Source organism: Ursus arctos, unplaced genomic scaffold, assembly GCF_023065955.2.
Source record: "Ursus arctos isolate Adak ecotype North America unplaced genomic scaffold, UrsArc2.0 scaffold_25, whole genome shotgun sequence".
NCBI lineage: Eukaryota > Metazoa > Chordata > Mammalia > Carnivora > Ursidae > Ursus > Ursus arctos.
The window spans coordinates 8,388,228-8,416,220 of record NW_026622930.1 but is presented as its reverse complement, the minus strand read 5'-3'; the positions used below and the strand labels follow the sequence as shown (position 1 = coordinate 8,416,220).

Genomic DNA, 27,993 nt, shown 5'->3' with positions numbered 1-27,993 from the left:
CCTCTTACAATAAAGGGAGCTAAGGAAGAGAAAAGGTTATTAAGAAAAGCATCAGGAAGGGGCGCCTGGGTGGCACAGCGGTTAAGCGTCTGCCTTTGGCTCAGGGAGTGATCCCAGCGTTCTGGGATCGAGCCCCACATCAGGCTCCTCTGCTATGAGCCTGCTTCTTCCTCTCCCACTCCCCCTGCTTGTGTTCCCTCTCTCGCTGGCTGTCTCTATGTCTGTCAAATAAATAAATAAAATCTTTAAAAAAAAAAAAGCATCAGGAAGAGAGAATACATTTACAGGATGGTACCATATGTACTGGAAAACATCCGCATGAGTGAACCCTTGCCGTTGGAAGCTGTGCGGTGCAAGGGCCAGCTGTACAGAGTAAAGGGATGAGGGATGGAGGGAGGCTTTGTCAGCGAGAGCCCTGCTGTGCAGAAAGGCTCACATCTCTCAGCACCTGAGAGCTCACCGGAGCACCCACCACCACAAAGGGTTGGAACTGCTCTCCCCACCTGCCTTTCTCCTTAGGCTTGAAGTCCCTGGAGATCCTCCAGCCAGGGCCTCTCCCCTGAGCTCCAGACCCACTCTGGGACCAACAGCTACTTCCACCCCCACTGGCACTTAACAAGGGCCAGTCTACACACATGATGCTCTCTCCAAGTTAGCCCCCTCTGCCTCTTCCCTTCATAGGAGATAGGAGCACCCGTAGGCAGGGGTGGGGGGGGCTGGTCCTTGACACGCTGCTCACCCTCATCCCCAGCCTCTCCCTAGCCAGTCTTACGCCAGGCATGTCAGCTTTCCTCTCTAAACACCCCTGGGATTCGCCCTCTCCAGTCTCCATCATACTGCCCCCAGATGAATGGGCAGCACCTGCTAACCCATCTCCCGGCCTCCACGTCCCCGCCACAAGCCTGTCCCCTCCTTCCCCCAGGAGCCACCAGGGCCTAACACATGTCCACAGCAAGCTTCTTCCTGCCTCAGGGCCTTTGCACCTGCTGCTTCTTCCACCCAGACATCCTCCTCTCCACCACCATCCTTTTACCCAGTTTCCTCCTGCCTAGCCTCCGGCTTCAAAATAAATATCCATTCATTCCCCGCACCAGGCTGGTTAGGACTCCGTGTTACACACTGTCATGGGATCTTTATTTCATAGCATTTATGCCAGTTTTCAATTAATTAGTGACTAATTCAGTAACATCTAGCTTCTCCATCGGATTGTACGCTCCTGGAGGACAAGACATTGTACCATGATGTTCCCAGGCACCCCGGCTGCAGTAGTCGTTTAATAAACATTTGCTAAGTGAAGGACTCCGTTCCCCTTCCCTGGCGTGTTTTATGGTCCCCAGCCCACCGTCTCACTGTCTTTTCTCCCCTGGTCAGCCCAGGAGCCTCACTTACGTCCCACTCTGAGTCCAAATGTTCTCCAACTGGAAGAGATCAATGTTCCTGTCTTTTCATGAGGACCCTGTGCCCATCACAGCCTCTTTCGGGTAAGTCAAAAGAGTTCCTTGATTTAGTCTTTATAAGGGAGGGGCAGACAGCCTGGAGAAGGCCTGGAGAACGTGACCCTCATCTTCTGGACAACAGTTGAAGCAACAGGAGATGTTAAATCCACAGACGAGAACTCTCAGGGGGGCTGGTGAGGCCGGTGTTCAAATCCCCATGGGCCTGGTGGGAGCAGAGGGACTGGAGCGTTCTGTGGGGTTTGGTGGGGCATAGGGATGCAGGAGGAGGACACAGTACTGGTGGTCATGTGCAAGCGATCCCAAAAGAGCTTGGGAATGAAAAAAGTGACATTCTGACGTCAACACCCAAGGAATCAGACAGAGATGTGCCAGGTCACTATGGAGATGGGAAGTGTCCAACACATGTCTGACGTCTGGTGGAAGGCCAAGTCATGCTAAAGAGAGAATGGTGGGGGGCGGGAGTGCCTGGGTGGCTCAGCCGCTAAGTGTCTGCCTTCGGCTCAGGGTGTGATCCCAGGGTCCTGGGATCAAGCCCCGCATCGGGGTCCCTGCTCGGCGGGAGGCCTGCTTCTCCCTCTCCCACTCCCCTTGCTTGTGTTCTCTCTCTCGCTGTCTCTCTCTGTCAAATAAGTAAATAAAATCTTAAAAAGAGAGAGAGAGAGAGAGAATGTTGGGACAGCTGATCCCGAGTGGAAGCAGAGGAAAGGGAGGGTCGGTCCTCAGGGGGCAACGCTGGCACGACAAAGCAGAGAAGGGCCCAGCCTGGCCTCTCAGCCCTGTGTTGAGTACAGCCTACTGTGCAGATGACCGTGCCACAGGGCATGTAACTCCCAGGTACACACTCTCCAGGCCACCTTGGAAGATCCCGTGCCAACTAGGGGCCAGGGGCCATCCCCCTGGTGAGGGACCATATTGCTGGGCAATGAGCCAGCAGCAGCTGGTACCATCCTTCAGTCTCTAGAGAGCCAGACCCCGAGAGGCAGCTCTCCAGCCTCCCCCACAGCGAGCAACCCAAGAGGCCAAGGAGGAAGCTGCATTGCAGCTTTTTTAAAGATGTATTTATTTTAGAGAGAGAGAGGGCGGGGGGGGGCGGTGCGTGGTGGAGAGGAGCAGAGGGAGAGAGAATCTCAAGTAGACTCCGTGCTGAGTGTGGAGCCGGACGCAGGGCTCGATCTCAGCACCCTGAGATCACGACCTGAGCCGAAACCAAGCATCAGACGCTTAACCGACTGTGCCACCCAGGCGCCCCTGCAATGCGTTTTATGACTGGCACTGGAGTGATACACTGTCACTGCCACCACGGGTGGGAGGCAAGTCACTAAGTCTGGCTGCATGCACTGGAAGAGGAACTAGACTCTACCTTTTGAAGGGAAGGGCAGCACAGAAACTGGACAGACTAAAACCACCACTCCACCAGAAGGATCTTTCTAGAGTGTTTTTTCTATTCCATTGCTCCCTCCGTAAAGCCCTCAGGGCTAAAGTCTCAGTCTCTTAGCAGCCGGTGGTGACTGTCCCTTTTCCCTCATTCATCCCATCTCTTGCCACTTCCTGCCTCCCTGTCCAGTCTGCCTTCCAGAACATGCCAGAGGCTTCTCCACTCTGCACCTCCGCTCAAGCTTCTCCTTCTGCCTGGTCTGTCCCTTCTCCTTTGTTGTTGTTGTGTTTGTTTTATTTTTTAATTTTATTTGAGTACAGCTGACACACAAAGCTACCTTGGTTTCAGGTGTACGACACTTGGTTTCAGGTGTACGACACAGTGATCCAAGTTCTCGGTACATTATGCTGTGGTCACCGCAAGCGTAGCCATCAGCTGTCACCGTATAACGCTGGTCCTTCTTGCTCTCCATTGATTCGTTGCTCATCTTTGGAGACCCAGCTCGAGAGTCACCTCCAACCTTCTCCACCCCCCCAATTCTGTGCCCCATGCCCTTCCTTCCACCCCATGGCATTCATCACAGTTGGGAGCTTGGGCAGGGCAGGTGACACGCGGTACTGGCCTCTGGCTCCCCACAGCCAGGGTGGAGCTCAGCACAGAGAAGCAGCTCGAGGCACATTTCCAGGATAAATTCATCAATGCTTATGTTAGTCACAGGTGCCCAGTCTGGCCGCTGAAGGCTGGCCAGCTACTCCTGGAAGTAGAGGGGATTTTCCGAGGAAGTCCCAGAGGTGAACAGCAGATTCTTTCCCATAAGCCGTGGCTCAACTCCTCCCCCATGAGCCTGCCCAGGAAGGAATCACCCTCCCAGGAAGAGCCCCTCTAGTGCCGCCGTCCCCCCACTCCCCGCCAACCCCAGAGGGCACTAGGAAAGTGTCCACTCAGTCCTGCATTCCGAGTTGTGCTTTCTGCTTTCAATGTGTCCTCAGACCCACTCTGATTCGAACCTTGCAACGACTATGCAAAGCAAGTCAAGAAGAGAGTAATACTCTACTCCAAAGGAAACAAAATAGAAGCTCAGAGAGGTCAAGCAATTTGCCCAAGACCACACAGCTAGATTGGAACCCATATCTGTCCAAGCCCCATGCCTTTTTGCTGAAGGTAGAGATGAATTAGCCTTAACAGTGACACTTCTAGAAAATGAACTGTCCCATGGTCTGAGTCTCACCCAAGCATGAAAGAGGAACCAGTGGGTTAATGATAAAGTCACTAACACAGGAGCAACCAGAGTGTTGCTGGTGGTTTAATAAGTTCACAAAAATAGATAATTATTCATGCTTATTGAACCAAGTGCAGAGTTTGGGGCTTTTTGCAAATTGTCTTGGATTCCCACCACAACCCTGAGAAGTAGATTTTGTTATTCCCATTCTGCAAGGTAGGTCATTGAGGTTCAGAGAGGTTCAGACTTACCCAAAGTCACACAGCTAATGAATGAGCTGGGATTTGAACCCAGGAGGACTGCCTGGCTCCAAAGCCCCTGCCCTCCTTTTCCATCATGCAACCTCTGATGATCATCAACACTTTGCTGGTGGGAGTTCTGGAAGCACAATGCTGCCCTCTACCAGAAGGAGACAGGGTGTGGGCACATGGGCTGTGGTCTCGGAGCCAGGCTGGAATCTCCCTGTCTGGCATGATATCATTTTTCTCCTCTAATCAATTACTCACCATGACCAGGCCCTGAGAGGCTGAAAGACGACCAGCTCCCTTGGGAGGGGCCCGTGCGATAAGGAAGGAATGGTGAACTCCCATCACGGAAGCTTCGAGGAGGTCCAGGGTCCAAGACTGTAATTGTCAGTGCTGATGATGGACGCTGGCCAAGGAAACATCCCAGTGGAGCCAAGAGGCGAAGACCATGAGCTCTCGGCCTAGCCCAAGGACACGGGGTACCTCTCAAAGACCCCAGGGAGTCCGGGCTGCCCGGACCCGAGTCTCTGAGCGTGCGGCAGAAAGGGCCTGAGTGCCACTCCCGACCTCGCTTCTGGAAGCTGCTTGCTGATCTCCCCTCTCCTTCTGCAGCAGCTGTTTCTCCTGCCTCTTGTGACTCGAGGTGTAACAGCCTCTTTTCCACTTTCTTGCAGCACGGAAATGCTCAACCTCACGTCGCAAGTCCTCATGCCCACGCTCAATGGGACCGCGCCCAGCACCTGCCTCTACTCCGACGAGTGGAACTGGCTCAACACCATCCAGGCCCCCTTCCTCTGGGTCCTGTTCGTGCTGGCGGCCCTCGAGAACATCTTCGTCCTCAGCATCTTCTGCCTGCACAAAAGCAGCTGCACGGTGGCCGAGATCTACCTGGGCAACCTGGCCGCGGCGGACCTCATCCTGGCCTGCGGGCTGCCCTTCTGGGCCATCACCATCGCCAACAACTTCGACTGGCTTTTCGGGGAGGTCCTCTGCCGTGTGGTGAACACCATGGTCTACATGAATCTCTACAGCAGCATCTCCTTCCTGATGCTGGTGAGCATCGACCGCTACCTGGCCCTGGTGAAGACCATGTCCACGGGCCGGATGCGCGGGGTGCGCTGGGCCAAGCTCTACAGCCTGGTGATCTGGGGCTGCGCGCTGCTCCTGAGTTCGCCCATGCTGGCCTTCCGGACCATGAAGGAGTACAGGGACGAGGGCCACAACGTCACTGCCTGCGTCATCACCTACCCGTCCCGCACCTGGGAAGTGTTCACCAACATCCTCCTCAACTTCGTGGGCTTCCTGTTGCCCCTGACCATCATCACCTTCTGCACTGTGCAGATCATGCAGGTGCTGCGTAACAATGAGATGCAGAAGTTCAAGGAGATCCAGACGGAGAGGAAGGCCACGGTGCTGGTCCTGGCCGTGCTGCTGCTCTTCGTCATCTGCTGGCTGCCCTTCCAGATCAGCACCGTCCTGGACACTCTGCTGCGCCTGGACATCCTGTCTGGCTGCTGGGATGAGTACGTGATCGACGTCTTCACGCAGATCGCCACCTACGTGGCCTACAGCAACAGCTGCCTCAACCCGCTGGTGTACGTGATTGTGGGCAAGCGCTTCCGCAAGAAGTCCCGGGAGGTGTTCCAGGCACTGTGCCAGAAAGGGGGCTGCATGCTGGAGCCCAGCAAGATGGAGAACTCCATGGGCACGCTCCGGACCTCCATCTCCGTGGAGCGCCAGATCCACAAACTGCCAGAGTGGGTGGGGAACAGCCAGTGAGGGGACGCCACCAGGACCCCTGTTCATGTGTGCCAAGACGGAGGGACAGTGGCACTTCAGGACGTGCCCAGGAAGGAATGGAGGGCATGCCATGTGTGTGACCTCAGGCAATAAGTCGGTGACTCCGGGAAAACCCAGGAGCTTCATGGCTGCCCTGCCCAAACTGCAGTGAGCCAGGCCGTGAGGACGGGGTGACCTCACACACAGCCAAGGGCTCCATACACACGACAGTATTATTGTGCTCATTGGCTGCCACCCCTGGGCCAGCCTGCATCATCCTGGGAATGGAGGGCACCTGGGGCCAGGGACAGGAGTGACTGAGCTTCCCTCCCACGTGGCATCCCGCCCCGCCACAGCATGCCAGTTCAGGCTTCCAGGAGAACGGCCACCCCAGCTCTGGTGCCGCGGCTGAGTGCACAGGTGGGACCTGGCTGGGGTTTCACCTTAGGTCTCTTAAATAACCCAGCGGGGACTCTGGAGGATGATTTCTCAGATTTATGAAGGTTTAACTCTGAGGGATCCCTGGTAAGAACCCAGAGACCAGGATTCCATCACTTCCCCTGCCCATGTTCAAGAGAGTCTGTGCCAAAAACACCCTCAGTCAGCACTTAGCCAGCACCTGCTGTTCATGCAGCCTTGAGCACCATGGGCAAGAGGGAAGAAAAAGAGAGCATCATCTCTGTCTTGAAGGAACTTGCAAACTCGAACGGGGTGATTACTTGCAATCAGAAGGCTGTTCTGTGACCCAACGTGGTCAAGCAAGGCACTGGGGACGGTGCAGAGGAGAGGGGTGAGGAGCCTGCCGCTGCCAGCCCGTAACTTGTGGCACATCGTTTTGTCCCTGCCCGTGTCGTCCTCTGGAACACCAGGGTGTTGTGAAGATTGAAAGAGGCAACAGGCATAGAAGTACTTTGAAGGAAGGAAAGGTGCTATATACACGTGTGGCATTATTACGCACCCAGAACGGAAGTAAATTGATTGTAAAGACATAGCTTTGTTGCTAAGGGTCGTGTCAAGTACCCATCAGTATCTGCCACATTGTAGCAGCTCAGTAATGTTCACTGCCTTCCACCTTTCCTTCCCATACTCTGTCCCCCCCGCCACATACATACACAAGCATTTTGGGGGCAGGCCACCCGTTCAGTGTTTGATTTGTGATGAGCCCAAGAGATCTTCGATGGAACTTACTCAGGGAATCCACATGCTCGGACCCTCCCTGGGGGTGGACAGTAGTCGGGAGGAGTCCAGGCCTGCCTACCGTCCCTGTCTCAGCAACCAAGGGCACCAACCGGTGGTTTATTGGACGGTGGCCAAGTGGGGGCCACTCGAGGGTGGCCGACCAATGATTTGGCAAAAAGGTCATCGACCCCAAAGCACTGGTCCTGGTACCAAGCTCCCTTAGAGGGCTGAGCGGTTCATGGGTGCCAGCAGCAGCCCTGGGTCAGGAGGGCTGGCTAGGTCCGGGCAGGTGTGACTGTGACGAAGCCTTGGGGAGGGACCCACACAATGAGCAGCAAAACAGCTGGTCCTCTGCAGAACAGAGAAGGGAGAACGCCCTCCCCCAGGAGGCCTGCAGCCAGCACTATAGAGGGGCGGGGTGACGAGTGGGGTGGGGCGGTTCCCAGGTGCCAGGCAGCAGGAAGCTGGACCAGCATCCTTGGCCAGAGCCTTAAGAAACAGCCCTGTCCCCAAGCCCCAGGTCCTCCAGGGAGGATTCATTTCTTTTTTCCCACATGTTTCACAATCTGCCTCCTGGGGTCAGCACCGTGCCCAGCCCCTTGGGGAGTATGGAGAACGCACCACCCAGGCTCTGACATCAAGTGGCAGAGAACCAAGGCAGGGAGGGCCAGCTCAGTAGCAGTGGGGCTCAGGAGCTTCCACGATAGTAAGGTACGCAGCACCTGGGCAGCGCTCATCTGCTCAATAAAATAAATGGATACTTCTTAGCAGGCTCTCTCTGGAGAAGATGGAAACCCAAAGGATGGGGCAATTTGGGAAGGCCAACAGCCCATAAATCCTCATCAAGCCGGCTCTAGATTTTCAGACAAAAAGGATCAGAAAAGACCCCCAGCTTTTGTTCCCCTGCCACACACACCTCTCCCAGTAAACTTACGCACTTGCAGCTGGAGAAAGAAAACAGTTGAATAAGGAGTAGCAGTGGTTTCGTATTTGAATGAAATTACACAGGTGCACATATTGTGGAATAAAAAGGAGGCTGTGTTTTGCCGCTGTGGAGTCCTCATGCATCAGCTGCCGTGTGATGGTCTAAAGGTCTTCTCTGAGCAGAGCCACATCACAGCTCTGGGACCCTAATGGTCCCTTGGGGGTCCTCCTGTGGTCTGAGGAGCAATCAGTCTGTGAGACGGCAGCCGCCCTGTGGGTTGTGTTGACACCGCGATAGAGAACATCTGTCCTTGAAAGACCCAAAGAGCTGTTACATTGTAAAGAGGGAGCATTTCACAAATAATGAGAAATGGGTGAAACGTGTAAACATGCATCTTTTCCATACAGCTTAATAAATGGATGAGGCCTTTTTTGCAGAGATCTTTCATGTGTTATAACTCCGGAACCCCTGAGTATTGTGAGGACACTGTCATAGGCAGTCAGAAGCCTTGGGGGGGTGGGGGGGCAGGTCATTATTTCCACTCAACCTATTTTAGGGCTTCTGGCCCGCAGAACAGTGGTGTCCAAACTTCTGTGATTGTGTAACTCTCTAAGTAAAGGAATTTTGATTATACATAGCCAATATGCAAACTTACTAATATGTATTAAAATGTAGGCTCTAAAATATACTGAAATAGAAATGTAAGAAAATTTAACAGGATTTGCTACTTTCCCCTGCCTCCATCCCTACAGTGGTAACTCACCACCCAGCTCCCATCAGGTCCAGTGGGACCCCATGAGGACCTCGTATCGTAGTGATGGCAGAGACTCAATCACTCATGCATGCAATATATTTATTGAGTCCCTTCCATTTGACCTCCCCTTCAAATCAGGAGTGTCTTCTACAATGTCTAGATTAAACAGTTGTCTAGCCACTGCTTGCATGATCCCAGTGATGGGGAACTCATTATCCACTTCATTTGGGGGGCCTCTCCATTATTCGTGTATTCATTGCTTCCCTCATTCATTAAAGAAAACTTGTGTTCTGTGTCTACAGAAATGGTACTAGTCCGTCTACACCTCCAACCACCCATGCCAGAAACGTGGGGTTGATCGGTAAATGCACCCTCTCCTTCATTCCTTCCACCCAATGGATCAGCACTTCTTTTTAGATTCCACCTAAGGGTTTCCTGAACCTAACTGCTTCTTTCCTTTCTGAGTCTGACCACCACCATCTGCGAATCCTTATTCTTCGTTCTGCAGCCAAGGACGTGTTGTCATGCACATACCATTCTGAGGGGCTATACACCCAAAGACCGTGTTGAGGAGCCAAGGCTTTGGAATCGCAGACCTGGATTCAGTTTTAGCTCTGGCCGGGGCTCTTATTTGTTGTGTGGTTTTGAACAGCTCTTATCCTTTCTGAGTCTCCGTGTTCTCATCTGTGAAATGGGGATAATAATGGGATCTACCCCATAGAACTGTTAACAGGATTCACATAGCACGTGTTAGCACAGTGCCGGGTACAGAGTTGGCACTGGACCCATGAGAGCTGCCATGGTGGTGATGACGGCCGTGAGGCAGATGTGAGTGACCATGGTCTCTAATGAGAACTCCTGCCACAGTGTCCCACCACTCCTGGGATAAAGTTCCACATCCATAATGTGGTCTGTAAGACCCTTCACGAGCCAGGCCTGCCTTGTCTGTTTCCCTCTCTCTACTTTCTGGCTCATTCTCTACCCTCTGGCCCTAGGGTCCACAACTAGACAGAGTCTGGCAGATTTTCCATTCCCCCTCCAGTGCCCACCCTTCCCACTCAGCCTGCACGCCTCCCTCCCCAGTAGCTCTGAGCTTGGAGAAAGTGGCCCACGACGGCCCGAGGGAGCTCACTCATCCAAGGGACTTGGTTCCCAAATGGGAGCCTGACTCGAGGAAGTCTGCACTCCAGAAGAAGCCACCCGGCTGGAACCATGAGCAGGGCTCTGGGCGGGTGGAAACAGGCTGGGAGAGCCTCGCTGCCACCTCCCTCCACCCAGCCAGGCAACATGAGCGGCCTCACCCCCACTGACCCTCCGTGGCACCAGCGAGCTGGTGTGATGGGGAGAAGCCCGGGAGCACTGCCCAGCCCCTGACACTGCCCCGGGGCCAAGTGGGTGAGGACCCGGTGTAGAGATACAAACCGACCCCCAGTGACCTGGCGGGACCGAATGCTAGTGATGGGGGCTACCATCAATGTATGAAACCACCAACGGAGTCTTCATGGTTTGGAAGGTGAAGCCTCGATTGGCAGCCCCCAGCAACGAGCTCCGCTGTCTCCTGGTCGCTCAGCCCCTGAGCCCGTGATAGAGCCTCGCATAGCTCTGAACCTGTCGCCAAGCCCTGGAGGATACGGGGGTCCGGGGTGAGCAAGGAGGTCACAGTTGGGCAATGGCATTGGCTGGAAGGTTTGTTTGTTGGGTTTTGGCTGAGGTCAAATGGCCCCATGATAATGTCCCACTCTCTGCTGACCCCTTTCAGAGGGGTCATAACCTCCCTCATGACCACTCAGAGAACCAGGTGCTTACCAGTCCCTGATGGGGGAACCGAGACCCAGGAGGGAAGTAACTCGCCAAGGCCACACGGTTCCTCAGGAGGGGGCTCGGGAAGCCCACCTGGTCTCGGCTGGCTCGTGCCTTAACCAGGGGGTTAGGAATCTTGTCACCAGGAAAGCCTCAAGGTGCCTTCCTGCGTGAAGAGCTTCTGAGCCGGCGCTGGGGCTGTGTCTGTCCTAATCAACAGACTGGATCTTGTCGGCCTTGTGCGTACTTGCCCCCGGCAGATCTCTGCTGGGGCTGGCGGCTGACACCTGACCCAGAAATACTCTCCGTAGCAGCTTTATCAAGATATGATTCACATGCCAGACTGTTCGCCCATTCCAGTGGCTTTTAGTTCATTCTTGGAGCTGTGTGATGGTCACTGTTCTCTGCTTCCAGAACACATTCATCACCGCAAAGTGAAATCCCCCATCCCGCCCTCCCCACAGCCTTGGGAGTCACTAACCTTCTTTCTGTCTCTGGACATTTCATATGGATGGAATCATACGCCGTGTGCCTTTTGTGGCTGGCTCCTTTCACCGGGCTTACGCTGAGATGTGATATTTAATTGTAGGGGAAGAATTTTGGAGGCCAGGCCTGGAGTCCCTACCACGCCATTAACTCACCGTGTGATCTTGCCAAACCACTCCGCTCATTCCCACCCCCTCCATGGCCTTTGGCCTCCGTTTCGTCATCTGTAAAATGGAGAGAGAACGCAATAAGTGTGCCTATCTCAGCCAGAGCTAATAACTCTGAAAAGGGGCTCCACAAACTATAAAGGGCAGAGCCACTCGACAAGGACCGCCCTGGGCTTGGAGCCAAGATCCTGGTTCCCATCCCCGCTCTGCCACTCCTGGCTGTGGGAATTTGGACAAAGCCAGCTAAGTTCTCTGAGTGTCTGTTTTCTCGCCTATAAAATGAGGATCCAGGTACTTTGAAGAGTAAGACAGATCAAAGTGTTCTCGCAGGCTAAATGGGCTCTCTCCCCCCTCAAATTCATATCCATATGGGACATCAGACCATGATCTGACTTGGAAATAGGGTCTTCACCGAGGTCATTAAGTTAGGATGAGGTCAACTGCAACATGGTGGGCTCTATGTCCAATGAGTGGGGTCCTCATAAGAAGAGGAGAGACACACAGAGACACAGAGGCCATCAGGAGATGTAGACAGAGTTGGGAGTGATGCTTCCACAAGCCAAGGCACGTCCAAGATTCCCCGGAGCCGCCAGAAGCCAGGACAGAGGCATAGAAGAGACTGCCCCTCGGACCCTCACAGAAGGAACCGACTTCCCACTGTTTTAAGCCCCCACCCCGTCTGTGGCGCTTTGCTGCGGCAGCCCGAGGAGATGGACAGACGTGTGTTCCCGGCTCTGAGGGCATGCCCCCTCGCCTTTGAGATCGCCTACCACGGTCCACACAGACCCCAGTCCCCAGCCAGGCAGAAGTCAGCCGCAGGCTTTCTTCGGGTCTCCTGAGGGCTGGCAATGCTAGGTGGTGACAGATGTTCCCCTGAGAAAGAGCAGAATAGACCATCGTACAGAATGTCGGAGAGTTTTTCAAAAGGAGGACCCTGAGGCCTTTCCCAAGACGTTAGGGGCTGACCCAGGCCCCCCTGCTGGCCCAGGCCCAGGCCCGCCCTGTTCCCCTCTTCCTTGCCTAGGCCCCAAAGGCAGGCTGATTCAGGGCATCTAAGAGGCCACAGGGCCTGGCTCCTGGCTTCCAGGCAGCCTGGCCACCAAGTGCACCTTGGGGAGAGGTTGTTGCTAGACAGTCCCCACAAGATGACCCGAGAGAGGGCTGAGGCCCCTCTGGGCACCCCCTCCACGCTGAGTCACCTTCCGAGGCCCACTCAGCGGGCCAGCCATGTGGGCCTGTTTCCTCTCTGGGTCCTGGCCAAGACGGAGGACGGCTTACGTAACCCTTCCTTATGCAAGAGCAAAGCGATACCAAGCCAGCTCCCATCGGCTGTTGACCAAGGGCCAGCAGCATCACCCCTGTGGCTCACCTGATCTCCAAACTCTGAGAAGCACCCCCCGACCACAGACTGAGAAACCGAGGCTTCAGGAGTTGGCATAGAAACTGGCCGCCCCTGGCTCGACAGTGAGGGAGCTGAGATTCAGCTCTGCGGCCCAGACCGGCCTGCCCTGAATTCCAGATCAGGCCTTGCTTCCAAATCAGATTTTTCCCCAAAATACTTATCCCACTGGAGGAAGACAAAGCACTGAGACCCTGGCATCCTGACCGCAAATGGCCTTTCAGGGCGGTCGGACCCCTGTCCTCACGATCCACGAGGAAGAAGTGACCCTGTCACTGTGAGAACTGGTCATCTCCCCTCGGCGACCCCACCCCATCACTGCCCAAATTCCTTCTCTTCAATTCAGTTTCGATATCAGCTTCTCCTTGAAGTATAGAGCTCACCTTCTAATCTTAAAGCTATTTCAGTGCCGTTATTGACTTTTGCAGATTTTTCCCAAAGTTTCTCAAAACCAAACCAAACCAAACCAAAACCTAACTCCCGATTGGTCAAATAAGTCCGAGAACTGCAACTCCTACATCTTCCTTGCGGGGCTGCACGTTGCACGGATATGTATTAAAGGCCCTGAGAAGTCCTGCAGGAAAGAGGGCCACACTCCTCTCTGCTTGGTCTAACCCATGGTCTCCCAGGCTTGATTGGCACAGAACCTGTCTACCACTGGCTGCTCTTTCTACTCTCTTTGCCCCGTACCTCCTTCTCCACCTGACATTTAAATGTTGGAGCTCCTCATGCTTCAACCCTAAGCCCTCCTCTCATCTCTCTACATGGGCCCCTTACTAATCTCAGCCAGGATCACAGCTCTAAATGCCATCTGGTGAGTCTTAAATGTCAGCTTGGGTGGGGCTCCAGCACCCAGTTATTCAATCAAACACGAATCCAGGTGTGGCTGTGCAGGTCTTTGGGGGTTGTGGTGAACATCTGCCATCAGTCGACTTTCAGTAAAGGAGATGGCCCTCTGTAATGTGGGTGGGCCTCGTCTGAGCAGTTGAAAGGCCTGAGAACAAACACTGAGGTTTCCAGAGAAGAAGACATTCTGTCTCGAGACTGCAGCACGAGCTCCTGCCTGAGTTTCTAGTTCTCTGGTCTGCTGTATGAATTTTGACCAACCAGCCCCTGTAAGCACATGAACTAACTCCTTGGAATAAATATCTTGATGGGTGGATGATAGATAGATAGATTAATTGGTTGATCGATTGATTGGCAGATGATAGATGGATAGATAAGTAAGTAGGTAGAAAGAAAGAAAGAAAGAAAAAGAAAAAGAGAAAGAAAGAAAGAAAGAAGAAAGAAAGAGGTGGTTATCCTATTGGTTCGATTTCTCTGGAGAGCCCTGACTGGGACAACATCTAAGCCAGTAATTCTGAAACATTAGCTCTGTTCTGAGGCATCTTCCCTGATCCCAGAGCCCAGGGGAGAACCCCATTTAGGTCTTTCACAGGGATCTTCAACTTCTCTGTCTCTGTCACATGTGTGTAGCCACTATGAGGACTGGGACAGTCAAGGGTGACCCCAAGTCCTCAAGAAAAGGTGAAAGTTCACTCCAGCATGTCAGTTCCCCTGTACCCAGGTCGTGGAAGCATTTCTGATCACGGGCACCGGCGCGATTTACGTGAACGACACATGCCTACAGCATCAACCCCATCTCTCTTAAAGACATACCAGCACTACTGGTTTCTCAGGAAAACTGGTTTGATTTCATGCCCCCCATTTTTTTGCTGCACACATGGGCCATTTAGGCGTCTAGGTTGATTGAAAAATGATGTCAGAGGTTTTCCATATGGGCAATTTCTGCCAGAGAACCCAGAGGAAGGTCATAAAACTGGGAAAATACACATTCATCTTCCCTGAGAGCATCCGTATGATGCAATATCGACGCAGTATCGACGTTTTCCATGGATCTATTCGATCTTCACAACAGCTTAGGAAGTAGGCAGGGCACATCCACTTCCAGATGAAGAAACCGGGTCAGAGGATCCCCAGGATGGCCAGGGTGCCCCAGCTCTCCCTCCTCCCCGACAACGGGGCTGGGGGTGGGGTATCTGTGTTGTCGGAGAATTTCTCAGTCCGATCTGAAACTGTTTAATTCTCTTTGCTACTCCAAAACAGGAGCGTTTCGGGGCATACCCGCACAGGGCCTGCCCAAGGGTAGGGGCTGAGTGATACCCAGAAAGAATGAGTCAATGCAGTAGGAGGCTTGAGCCTGGGCTTTCCAACTCCGGGTCCCAAGGAAGCCTTCCACAAACATGTCCATGCACACACGCATGCAGAAACCTACAAAGCTTTTCTCAGCTTGCCTGCCCTCCAAACTCCTATTCATCTCTCAAAACCCAGCTCAAATATCCCTCTGCCATAATTCTTCCCAGACTCGGCCTCAAGCAGAATTAAATTCTTTAGGTCCTCATACTCGGACAGAGCCTTGGCTTTTCATTGTCACTCTGCATTCCATGGCATACAGTCACTGTGTGTCTTTGTCCTCAGATGGACTCAGAGCCCCAGAACGGGCCAGGGAAAGAGATTTGTTCATCTGTGTCTTCCCAGCGCCCACAAGGGACCTGGTGCCCTCAAGGGGTTCAGGACTGCGGGTTGATCCGGAGACAAACTTACTGATATTCTGATGTATAAATAAATAGGGTTATGAATTCATTCAGCAAATATTTGTTGAGCTCTGTTGTAGGAGTTTGGAATAGGACTCTAATCAACAGAGATAAACCCCTTGCCCGATGGAGCTCACGCTCTAGTGGGAGAGACAGGAAGTAAAAACTAAACCACGTATCCAGGTGATGATATCGGTTATGATAAACAGTGAAGCCGGGCGAGGGGAGGAGAAGTTATTTCAGGGAAGGGCTCTCCGATAAGGGAGGATTTGTGAGGACCAGAAGGACCTGAGGCGTGGGAGGTGTGCTCCAGGCACAGGGAATGGCCAGTGCAAAGGCCCCGAGGTGGGAGAGGATGTGGCGTGTTCGAAACAAAGCAAGAGAGCCAGGAGAGCCAATGGAGGAGCAGGTGGGGACCGCGACAAGGACACTCAGAAAAGGCAGTCTTGGTGCGCTCCTGTGCCTGAGATGGGAGCAGTCAGGGTTTCCAGCAGAGACACGACACGGTCAGACTTAGGCTTTAGAACGTAGCAGAATGTGGCTGAGCATCCCCGGTCACACGTCCTTTCCGAGTGGTGTCCCTGGAGAGGCTTCCAGAGCGCCAGTGCGCTCCAGGCCGCAGCTGTTAGCTCACAGGCTTCTCCCAACTCCCCTCCAATGAGGGTCTGCCTGGCCCCCCTGTCCAGGTGAGAAAGCATCTCCCAAAGCAAAAATGACACAAAGACAGAGTTTTATGTGGCCATTTTTAAACCTTCCTGGTCTTTGGAACCCCTGGCCCAGCAGAGCTTTTTCTGCCGAGTGGCCAGTGCCCAGAGCCCTTCACCTCAAAATGGCCATCAGCTTAGGCCGGGGCAGTGCTTAGAGCTGCCTGGGACACACTCAAGCCGGCAATCGTCACCCTTTCGATTTCCAGGGGTTTGCACTTTGTGAAACCTACAAACCTTAAGATTTTATTTTTACCCCCTTCCACCTTGACGCCTTAGTCTGGCCGCCTCCGTTCCCGCCCACTCTGTGCGGCCCGCTGTGTGCTCTTGTAAGCGGGGTTTGCCCACTTGGCTGCGAACTCAGGCTTGACCACCTGCCAGGTCCACCGGCACATGAGCAGTCCCGGGGGGACACCAAGGCTTCTTCTCTCTGTCCCCTGACACCCAGCACTCACCAGGCACCAGGCAGGCAGATGCTCCCTTCGTCTTTGCAGAATACGAGGATGAACACACAGACCTGTGCTCATCCAGGAGCAAAGGGTTACAATGGGCCTTGAATGATGGAGGGGCATGAGGTAGACAGAGAGAGGAGGCCATGTCCAGCAAATGCCCACGGGGAGACAAGTCCAGAGGTGCTACGAGCCTGCAAGTCACCCCTCGGCCGCAACAGAAGACCCAGGGTGGGCGGTGGCTCTGGGTATTACAGCAGGACCGTGGAGGAGTCCGTGAATTCCCAGGGGCTGGGGTGTGGTCCTGTGAAATGATGAAATCCCGGGTCTCTGGAATATTAATCTAGCACAAGCATCGACGGAAGGACAAGAATCCGAAAGCAAGGCGGTTTGTTGGGAGTTCTGTGTCATAGACGTGTCTGCTGCATGAGTGTCTAACACTGACGACAGGAAGGAAGGCTTGGACAGAGGGCAAAGAGGACTGGGGGCCTTCAGTTCGGGCCAGAAGGTGCCCGGCTTTGGTTTCTTTCCTGCGGCTGCAAGAAAAGTTAATAGTAGGGACCGCACATGTAATTGTGGAGACTGAGCAAGAACCCCGAAGGTGCTTGGGTTCTAGGTGTTCCCAACGATGTATCCTCGCAGAAGCTGCTGGATGGGACTGGGAGAGGAGACAGGGTGGTTCTGGGGTTTAGCGACTGGAGAACTGTGTATGTCACAGTGGGGACTGTGACCCGTGAGTCCCCGGGTCCCTCAAACTCCAGCCCACCTTCCCTGAAAATGCATGGAGCATAGCCCGAGCCTACCCACAGCTCAGGAGACACAGCTGCCCAGACTCCCCGGCATTCACCTCAGGGACCATCCCAGGGAAGGCTGACCTGTCCCGCCCAGCCAGACAGGCTGTCCTCTGTAGATGGCAGTCCTGGGTAATCTGCTGGCCACCTCTTCGTGCCTCTTTGCTGTCCTACTCTCCCTGCACACGCCCCCCACATACCCCAGGACCCAGAGGACCCTCATCCTACTCCCAGCCTCGCCCACCTCCACATTATAGGGGCCTGTACCCCTTCCTAGATGTGGTTCCCTCATCCTGCCCTCAGCCCTGAGAAATCGAGCCCCTCTTCCCACAGGCTTGGGGTTCCCTCACCTTGTCCTCAAACCCTCAGAATTCAGGCCCCCTCTCCCCACAGCCCCAGAAGTAGAGGGAGACTCTCTCCCCCATGGGACCAAGGCCCACTTCCCATTTTCCACCCTGAGTGAGCAACACTGGAAACACCCATTTTCTTAAAAGAACATTCCATCCCGCCCCCGGGATGGGGCCCCATGGCTTTGGCAAGGCCTCCATGGAGTCATCTCCCAAAGCCCAGCTCCCTTGGCCATCCCATGGCAAGCGGGCCAGAGGGCCCTGCCATGCACAGGCCCCCTGTCCTCACTGGCCATTCCCCACCCCACGTGAGCGGGGCTAGGATCAGACCCGCAGACCCCATCTCCCCCAGAACTGGTCTCAGGGCCTGGGCAGGAAGGCATCCCATAAGAACAGATACTCGTGAGAAATAGTCCAGTCTAAACACATACGGAAGGGAGAAAAGGCAGCTGCTTTCTGGAAAGGGTTTGCTCTGGTGAGACCCCAATCTTCATTACTAATCAGGAAGGACCCTCTGATGAAAATCTCCCCCAAACGGTGGCTGACACTCACCTAACATCTGTGTTACTCAAAAAAAATCCCAGGTCTCCCCTGATGGGAAGGGGCCTTCCCAAAGACAAATTCCAGTTTCCTCCCTAAAATACTCATGGGCTACTGAGTCTTGGAGTCTTCTTTTCTCCTTCTCTCCTCCTCCTCCCCCTCCCCCTCCCCCTCCCCCTCCTCCTCCTTCTTCTTCTTTCTTCTTCTTCTTCTTCTTCTTCTTCTTCTTCTTCTTCTTCTTCTTCTTCTTCTTCATTTGCTGCTTCCACAATTTTAATACATCTAGCAACAGGAGAAAATTGCTAGAAAATTCTACAGGGCAGATTGTCCCCACTGAGGTGCCAGTGCAGAAAAAGGAAACAGAGACGACCAGATTCTGAAGACCAAGGGGTCATTTTTCTGCTCCAGACATGTTGGGTTCAAGGTAACATCCGGAGGGGACATGGAGCATCCAAGAGGCAGGACTAAGGTGTGGGGAGGGCTGGGGCCCTGAGATTTTTGGGGATCACCCAGAAGCCAGAATTCAAGTCCTGGTGTGGATGTGTTCTCCTGCATTTCGGGAGGGAGTTTGAAACGTCTTCATTTTCTAAGCGGGAGGATAAGGAGCATTTCAGTGAAAGGATCTTGAGGCTGTCAAAGCAAGCCAGAAATGTCTTACTGTCTGAACACGAGGTCTTGAGTAGTTCAGCTTGATATATGCAGATGAACATTGAAAAATGGGCTCCGCAGCTGCCAGAGAAGATTAGGAGAAGTGCATCTGATCTTACTCAACTCTGGACACCGCATGAGTCAAATTTTTCTTAGCTCACTGTTTGTGTAGTGGGGTCCACATGAATGGATTCTTGGCCATGGATCCTCGAGGGCCGAAATTCGGAAGGAGGCATTTAAGGAAAACTGCTGCAAAACCTCAGGCACGCAGGACCCCGTGGTAGATGGGGCTGTCATCACTCAATGTCCACTGAGGCTCATGGGGGCTCAGGAGGGGGCCGGGATGCATTTCAAGTGCATGTTGGCCAACATACCGCTCCTGGGCAGTCACTGGCCTCCCCAGATGTCAGCAACGTTAGGAGGGGGGTTGGAGCTGAATAATCGTTCGCCAGCCCCAAGATGTAAAGCAGTTTTCCTTTTAAGCCCCAGCTTGCTTCTTTCACTGAAGACTCATCTTTTTCGGCAATCCCTCCAGTGACCTCACTGGGACGAGGTGGTGTAATCCAAGGCCTTAGCATTTCCACGGGGCTTCCCAGTGCAGAACTCACCTCCGAAGGCTGCTCTCGCCATCAGAAAAGCCGGCTGAAGTTCTGGGCCCTCTGGTAAGTAAATGACCACCTTTTTTTTCTTCTCTTGTGAGAGTGAGGTGTAAGAGGAGATCCACATCTCTCAAAACAAAAACCAAAAAACAAAAAAAGCTTCTTTTTACAATTAAATGTTGGCAGAATTTTCGGTTTTCTTTAAGTGTTTTTTTTTTTTTAAATCATAATTCTAAATCCGTTTAAGAGACTGTATTCCATGCCTGCTTTGGGGTTGAGTTGCTTTTCCAGAAGAAAAGGAGGAGAGCATCTGGACTAGTCTGTGAAGTTTCCAGAAGCTCTTTCTTTATATCAAGCCCACAGGAAACATGTAGAGGCTGGAGACAGCCTCCAGTGGGCTCCGTGTGGACTCTGACCGGCTTCCATCCACAAATTCTGATGGATAAAAATCAGACCGATCTCCCCAGGCCGGCTTACCAGATATCAGAAGACTGGGTTATTTGTGGCTTGACAATAGCGTCTTATTATTTGACTGAGTTGAGATTCTTTCATTTCTGTGTCTGTATTTCAAATGCCTTTATCACCACCTCACTGTTGGAGTGAATTCCAAGAAGCCCTCCTTGTGGGAAGACAGTGGTCTCCCGAGTAGTAATGCCAATGTTAAAATGCACAGAACTCAGAAAATAGCACATAGAAATTACAGACTCGTCTTCTCTAGTAGACCTGCCCAACGTCACCTCTAAGTTTTTAATAAATAAGATTGAGTATTACTAAAAATATTGACAGTGCTGTTTAATGAGCACCTACTATGTGCCAGGCAAATTTCAGAGCTACAACTAAGAACTGGTAAAGGAAGGTCTCTCCTTTCTGTCCAAATTGACATAAACACAGACAGCAGATGGTAAAGACAAACCCTTTAAAAATAACCCCCAGCTTGGGGTGCCTGGGTCCGCAGTCAGTTGAGCCTTCAACTCTTGGTTTCAGCTCAGGTCATGATCTCAGGGTCCTGGGATGGAGCCCCTGTAAGGCTCCCAGCGCGGGGTCTGCTTGAGATTCCCTCTCCTTTTCCCTCTGCCCCTCCTGCTCGTGCTCTCTCTCAGATAAATAAATAAGTCTTAAGAAAAAAAAAAAAAACGAATAAACCCAGCTTGAGCAGACACAGGCTGTGGGATGGAGGGCAGTGTGTGCAGGACCAATCAGATTCGAGCTGAAGTCAGAGGTCTCTGCGCGTGGCTTGGGAAGCAGTCCCTGATCTCCTCCGTAGGGTGAAGCCTTGCCCCCTGGATGAGTTTCCTATGGCTGCTGTGATAAATTAGCACAAACCTAGCGGTAAAATGACACAAATTTATGGTCGTATAGTTTTGAAAGTCAGATGTTCAACATCGGTCACCCTGGGCCAAAGTCAAGGTATTGGCAGGGCTGTGTTCCTTCTGGAGGCTCCAGGGGAGAATCCGTTCCTTGCTTTCTCCACCTTCGAGAGGCTGCCTCTGTCTCCTGGCTCACAGCCCCTACCTCCATCTTCAAAGGCCCCGGTGTCGTATCTTTGCCTCAGTTTGTTCATCTGTACCATGGGCACAACTCTAAGACTGCTCATGCAGCCATGTTGTCAGGATCAAGTTCCTGAGAGCCCAGCGGAATCTCGGACCCCCTGCAGATGACAGGTGTGGCTGATACTGAAGGCTCAGACCTGGGCATCTGGGTCTCCCTCCAGCTCTAGTGTCAGGGAGGACTGGGGCCGAGACCAAGCTGTCGTGTGGGTTTTCCGGGCGGGTAGACCTTGGTCACCACGTGCAGAGAAGGGCACAGGAAGGTATGGCGTGAGGTCCCATGACAGTCTCAGGATACAGCTCCGCAGATGTGTATGGGGTACAACGGGGTGCTGGGGGGCACCAGGCATCTCAGAAATCAGGTTTGCTGGGTATACCGGCTTCCTGCAGCTGCCGAAATGAATCCCCACAAAGAGTGGCTTTAAACAACCAATTGGCCATATTATAGTGGTGAAGTTTTAAAGCAGTTTTCGTCCAAAGCTACTTTCCAAAAAATGACGTATTTAACTCTTTCTCTATACACACCCCCCAACAGACTGGCCATATTATAGCGATGGAGTTATAAAGTAGTTCTAGTTAAGAAATTGTTTTCAAAAATAGTTATGTCTTCAAGTACATATAGACACCCACATACATTAAGGCAAAATGAAAGTTTTTATGTTACTGAGCTGAACATTGAAAAAGAACATAAGCAAAATAAACTGGTTTTGGTACATATCCACTCTGTGCCCGACTCGGGTAGGTCCTGGGCATTTTCCTGGAGAACGAATTTTTCTTTCTGCCTGGTCTTACTATTTTTAATTGATCCGTATAATTGCTGAAATCGTTGCCTTCAAATTTTACAGTTAATACATTTAAATTAGCACCTTCAACTGACCCTTCTGTTAGACTGGAACGTATTTATTTAAGAAAACGTGGCTAGGCAGGTGCTCAGGTGCCTGATAGGCTCTGAGCAAGTTCTGGCAAGTGGGGGCTACTCTCAAGTCCGACTTCCGGCATATAAAATGATGTAACTATTTTAGCCCAGATATTTTCACAGGGGGTACCTCTAGGCCTTAGTTCAAAGTGGCTTTCTTCAACAAATATTTTTATCAGGTTCAACTCGACAAATAAGCTGTAGTAAAATTTTTGAATGCTTTGCCGAGCTTAGATGTTGTGCATGGTGGGTTTTCTCAATTTCATCTCATTTCTGTACAGAATATGAATGTATCCAATTCAAAAGATTCTTCCCACAAACTGAGGTATTCCAAAGCTCACTATGGAATTTTAAAATTAAATCTTGTGTGCCACTGAGTTCTCATTCTCTGATTTAATCATGTAATCATTAAATCATCAAACGTAATCATTTAATCCCTTTTGCAACATATTTCCTTTATTTTCTGCATAATAGCTTTGTTTTCTATCATTACAATCTGCTAGACATGCCAAAGCAGACGTTTTGGCGCTCTGTTCTTTGAACACCTTGATTAAAGATTTCCCATTGATTTGGAACAAAATTAAAAAAAAAAAAAACTAGAGCTCTCCTCTAACAAACAGGCTAGTAACACTTACAGGCATTTAGGCTCAAGGTTTTATAAAATTGAGTGATGATGGGAGAAATACGTGCTGAAGGTTTGCATTATTTTTAAATTCACCATCAAATTCACTACAATAAGCTTGTGGTTCACTAACTTTGTGCGTATGTCTTTAAATTTTCTGAATGTTGTCAACTATCCTCTCCGTTTCAATTGGTAGAATACTGAAACTTATTTGCATGCAATTATAAACTGTGTGTGCACTGTGGCCTGTTCAAAGTACATTTCTGTTTCATTGGTCTCTTATTTAGTCAGAACGTAACTGTTACCATGACACCGTGCCCCGGCAAAATCTATCTCTGTGTTACCGTCACAAAAATATAACTCTATTTCCAATGTAAACAACTGAAACTGAATTTAGAAGAGCATTCCCCAGAAGTGCGTTGTTCCGTTCAGCCAGACAGAACTTCCAGAAGCTTGGCTTTGAGTCCGTGCACTGGATCATGATTGGCAAGGACAGATTTTTCTAGTGGAAGAATTTGAAGATAACAATATCAAACCGGCACCGAGAACTCCGTGTGTGGCGTTCTTACGAGTCTGCCCCCTAATCAGCCACCACCTCCACTGTTGTCTGTGCAGGAGAAAACCTGGAACCAAAAATCAGCTGAATTAATTTTCAGAACAGCTGCTTGGTCTAGGTTGAAAAGCCATGCTTCCAGAGCGACCTAGAGCAGTGCCCTTCTGCTGCCATTTGGGTGAGATCAGCGTCTTATGGCAGATCTTTTAAAAGTACTAACTTCTCAAGGGGCAGCTTTTGTGTCTTAGGTATTCTTGTGGTCAGTGAAATCGCTCCAGCCCCCACAGTGCTGTAAACACCAGCAAGCGTTCTGTGCAACTTGCACATTTCGTCACCAACTTCCTTGAGAAACAGAAGCTCACTACTTAAATTTTCATTGCTTTCAATTTTTAGCTCATCACTGCCAGAAAGGGCACATTGCAAAATTTAAAAGTATTTCCAGGGGCGCCTGGCTGGCTCAGTCGGTAGGGCATGCAACTCTCGATCTCAGGGTCATGAGTATGAGCTCCACATTGGGCGTGGAGCCTACTTTAAAAAGAATTAAAAAAAAAAGAGTATTTCCAAATAACCAAATATATATTTAGTTGTGGATTTATGCCCTGCAAGAGTTGACAACACAAGAGTATCCTGAGTCTTCATACACTCAGGGTCAGAGCTCCTACATGCCAGATACCCCACAGCCACCCAACCCATAATTCCCCGTGCTTCCCACTCCCCTGCCCCCTGGGGGCCAAGCCCCTTGTTCTCTTCTCTGTCTACACACTCTCCCTTGGTGATTTCACCCAGTCTTGTGGCTTTGAACACCATCTAGCTGATCACAGTTCCCATTTACGTGTCACTATATCAGATCTTGTCACTGAATACCAGACTTGAATATCTGGGTGCCCCCTGGAAATCCGCACTTGGTGTCCAATGGACATCTTGACCTTGACATGTTCAAGAGTGAACTGATCCCCCCACACTCAAATAATCCTGCCCCGCCTTTAGTCTGCAACCTCCATTTCGGTTGATGGCAACTTTACCATGCCCACTGGTACCCCTCCCCACCTAACACATTTACTCACTAAGTTCATTGTTGTGGGCTCTCTCCTCCCACTAGGCTAGAAGCCCCCTGAGGGCATGGGGGGTTTGCCAGTTTGATTCACTGCTCTGTCCCAAATACCTAGGACAGCGCCAGGTATACAGTAGGTGCTCAATTAATACTAGTTCAGTAGATAAATGCATGGAGGAACTGGTGAATTATCCTCGGTGTGAATGGAAAAGTGTGTGAGTTACCAACAGAATAAAAACTTGATGGTCATCGTGTCCTCAGATAAGGAAAGTCAGGCTCAGAGACACGAAGTGATTGCCCAACATCACACAGCCAAATAGACTCTTCCAAGATTGGTTCTCTCTTACACAGTATCTTCTGTTAGATACCGGGAGGCCGTGCCCAGTTGAAGGACTCTCAAGCATCACTAAGTAATAACAGTAATGATAATAAGAGTTAACATTTATAGAGTGCTTATGAAAAGCCAGGAACCATTTTAAGCACTTTGCATATATTAACTCATCCGGGGGGGTAAGAGTTTTAGGTGCGAAGCCCCAGAAATCCCACAGTGCAGACCGCTGCTCGCTGTGGGCATGGGACCACGTGCGTCCTCTGAGCCGGCTGTGGCCAGCTTTGCTGGCAGGTACCCACAAACCCACGAGTACAGGATGTGGTCCCTTCTTTCCATGGGGTTCCAGAGGGTTGGGAGGCACGGTCTGCTTCCTTCCCACCCTGAAAGTCATCGTGGGCATGCAGGAGGCAGGCCAGCTCTGTGGCTAGGGGTCAGCGTGGACAGAGGTCTCCCAGGACAGGTTGTTAACGTCTGAGCCTGGCTTCCTCATCTACCAAGTGGGGACAAAACACGCAGCAGGATCAAGTAGACAGAGGCCCGGGCTCTGGAATCAGGCAGTCCACATCTGTGTGACTGTAGAGGAGTGATGGGTCCCTCGGCGCTCCTTTTTCTGAGCAGCCGATTGGAGAGGACAAAGCCCATACCCCCACAGAGCTGTTGAGAAAATTAAATGAAAAAATATTTAAATGTGGAAGTCTTAGAATGGTGTCTGGAGATAGAGAACATTTCATCCGTGTGAGCTGCTACTCTTTTACTACTTGTATTTTTCAAGCCCAGCTTGAGAACCTCCTCGTTCTGGAAACTTCCCACCATTGCCCCCACCCTTTCCACCGTGCTGGTCTCGGCTCCAATGGATGGGCATCCCCACCGGCTGTACCTTTTCCTAGCCCTTCTTGATTCTTTCTTAGGTCGTTGACTACTGTCTCCATGTCTGCAACCCCTTTAGGCAGTGAGCACCTGCAGGCTGGGGGCTGGCTCCTGTTCTGTATCTCTGGCACCTGGCATAGAGCTGGCACAAAGTGGGTGCTCGTTAAATGTTTAACAAAACTGTTAACAATAATAATGTGGTTGGTTTTTTTTTTAAGATTTTATTTATTTGTTTGTGCCTGTGCAAGAGATAGAGAGAGAGAGAGAGAGCACGAGTGGGGGTGGTGAAGGGGCAGAGGGAGAGAAGCAGACTCCGCACTGAGCAGGGAGTCCGATGCAGGGCTCCATCCCAGGACCCCAAGATCATGACTTGAGCCGAAGGCAGATGATGACTGAGCCGCCCAGGCGCCCCAATCATGGGGTTGTTAATAAGACTAATCAGCCCCTTCCACTGAGCCCTTCCTCTGGACGAGGCAACCACACCAAGCGCTCCACAGATCCTATCCCCAGTCCTCGCCACAATCCCACAAGAGGGATACGATTAGTTCCAACTTCCAAAAAGGAAAATAAAAATCAGTGGGTCCAAGTGGCCCACACTGAGTAGTTGTGCCAGGGTTTGGACTCGGTTTTGAAAGACCTGGTCCTTTCCTTTATACCAGGGGTCAGCAAACCCTTCATCAAGGGAACCAGATGGCAAATAGTTTCAGTTTTGCAAGCCACGCAGCGTTTGTCGCTGCCACACAGAAGCAGCCTTGGACAACATGTAAATGAACAGGTGTGGCCGTGTGCCAATAAAACTTTATTTTCCAAACCTGCGGGGCGGGCTTGATCCGGCCCTCGAATTGCAGTTGGTGGCCTCCCAGGTGACGCCGCGTGCTGTTCAATGCAGGTCCCCTGTGGATGGCGTCCCGGACCCTCCTGGAGTTCCTGTCACTGAACCGGAGCCAGCTGTCACCTCCCAATGCCACGACCTGTGACGGCGCTCGCGAAGCCTGGGCCCTGCTGCACCGAGTGCTACCCACATGGATCATCGTCATCTGCGTCTGCGGCCTGCTGGGAAACCTTTTCGTGCTGTCCGTCTTCCTCCTGCCCCGGCGGCGTCTGAACGTGGCAGAAATCTACCTGGCCAACCTGGCCGCCTCCGATCTGGTGTTTGTCTTGGGCTTGCCCTTCTGGGCGGAGAACATCGCCAACCAATTCCACTGGCCCTTCGGGGGCCTCCTCTGCCGCCTGGTCAATGGAGTCATCAAGGCCAACCTGTTCATCAGCATCTTCCTGGTGGTGGCCATCAGCCAGGACCGCTACCGCGTGCTGGTGCACCCCATGGCCAGCCGGAGGCGGCGGCGGCGGCGGCGGGCCCAGGCCACCTGCCTGCTCATCTGGCTGGTGGGCGGCCTCCTGAGCGTCCCCACGTTCCTGTTCCGCTCCCTCGAAGCCGTCCCAGAGCTGAACAACTCCTACGCCTGCGTGCTCCTGCACCCACCCGGGCCCTGGCCCCTGGCCAGGATGGTGGAGTTGAACGTGCTGGGCTTCCTGGGGCCACTGGCTGCCATCGTCTTCTTCAACTGCCACATCCTGGCCTCCCTGCACGGGCAGGCGGAGGTGCAGGGGACGCGGTGTGGGGGCCCCACGGGTGGCAAGACCACGGCTCTCATCCTCACGCTCGTGGCGGCCTTCCTGGTGTGCTGGACCCCCTACCACTTCTTCGCCTTCCTGGAATTCCTCTACCAGATGCGGGCTGTCCGAGGCTGTTTCTGGGAGGATTTCATAGACCTGGGCCTGCAATACACCAACTTCTTCGCTTTCATCAACAGCTGCCTGAACCCCGTGATTTACGTCTTCGTGGGCCGGCTTTTCAGGACCAAGGCCTGGGAACTTTACCAGCAATGCACGCCTCGGAGTCTTACTCCAGTGTCCTTGCCCCACCGGACAGATGTTCTCCAACACTTCTGGCAGAATTAAAACAGCAGGGAGTTACGAGGCGTGCCTTCCTCATCTGTGATTTCGGACATAATAGATACGGCTGTGGTGGGCTCAAGAATGAGCCCACTGAGATGGCCAGGACCTCGTCCCTGGAAACTGTTGGGTAAGTTTTTGTGGTACGAGGACTTTGCAGGTATGATTAAGCTAAGGAGAGATGGGGAGATGATCCTGGATTCTCTGAGTGGGCCCAGTGTCATCACGAAGGTCCTTATAAAAGAGAAGCGGCCACGTGACAGCAGAAGCAGGAGGCTGGAGTGATGCCAGAAGCCCCAGCCAGGGCCCGCTGGCGCCCCCTAGGGGCTGGAAAAAAGACAGAGACGGATTCTCCCCTCAAGCCTCCAGAAGAAGCCAGCCCTGCAGACATTTGGACTTAAGCCCACTGAGACGGACTTCCAGAAACAGAAGACAATAAAGTCATGTTGTTTTAAGTCACCGGGTTTGTGCTAATTTGTTCCAGCAGCCACAGGAAACTTCTGGTAAGGGTCTCCCTGCCTATGTTGCACGTGCCAATCCAAAAGGTTCTAGGCTGACTGCTAGGCATACAGAGATGATTGAGCTAGGGATCCCACCCACAAGGAACTTGCATAAATAATTAGAATATAAAAAAAGAAAACAAGAAATCGCAGTGGCACGCCCCATGTCCAGCACCCTGAGTGTTCAGAGGGA

At 52.1% G+C, this 27,993-nt stretch overlaps 2 protein-coding genes across 4 annotated transcripts in view; both read left to right on the top strand.

The window, feature by feature from the left end:
• The window catches only part of BDKRB2 (bradykinin receptor B2), a 30,487-nt gene extending 21,872 nt beyond the window's left edge, over positions 1–8,615 (top strand). Inside the window, exons 2-3 of one of the 2 annotated variants that reach the window (XM_026515354.4) lie at positions 1,372–1,481; positions 4,971–8,615. In XM_026515354.4, the coding sequence (XP_026371139.2) occupies positions 1,408–1,481; positions 4,971–6,075 (1,179 nt within the window). In that variant the 5' untranslated portion in view covers positions 1,372–1,407 and the 3' untranslated portion in view covers positions 6,076–8,615. The remainder of the gene's footprint in view (positions 1–1,371; positions 1,482–4,970) is intronic. The other variant, XM_026515355.4, reaches the window with a different exon arrangement.
• On the top strand, positions 1,392–27,757 carry BDKRB1 (bradykinin receptor B1). 2 transcript variants are annotated; one of them, XM_026515356.4, is made up of 3 exons: positions 1,392–1,481; positions 19,394–19,520; positions 26,234–27,757. In XM_026515356.4, exon 3 carries the CDS (start codon positions 26,245–26,247, stop codon positions 27,304–27,306), a length of 1,062 nt encoding a protein of 353 aa, XP_026371141.2. In that variant the 5' UTR covers positions 1,392–1,481; positions 19,394–19,520; positions 26,234–26,244; the 3' UTR covers positions 27,307–27,757. The 2 variants fall into 2 exon arrangements, with proteins under 2 accessions (XP_026371141.2, XP_057174364.1); XM_057318381.1 differs by having other exon boundaries at positions 1,396–1,481; positions 19,342–19,520.
• Positions 27,758–27,993: the final 236 nt, after the last annotated feature.

Excerpts from the sequence above, each read along its gene's own strand:
- BDKRB1 (XM_026515356.4), top strand. The coding sequence starts at position 26,245 with ATGGCGTCCCGGACCCTCCTGGAGTTCCTGTCACTGAACCGGAGCCAG.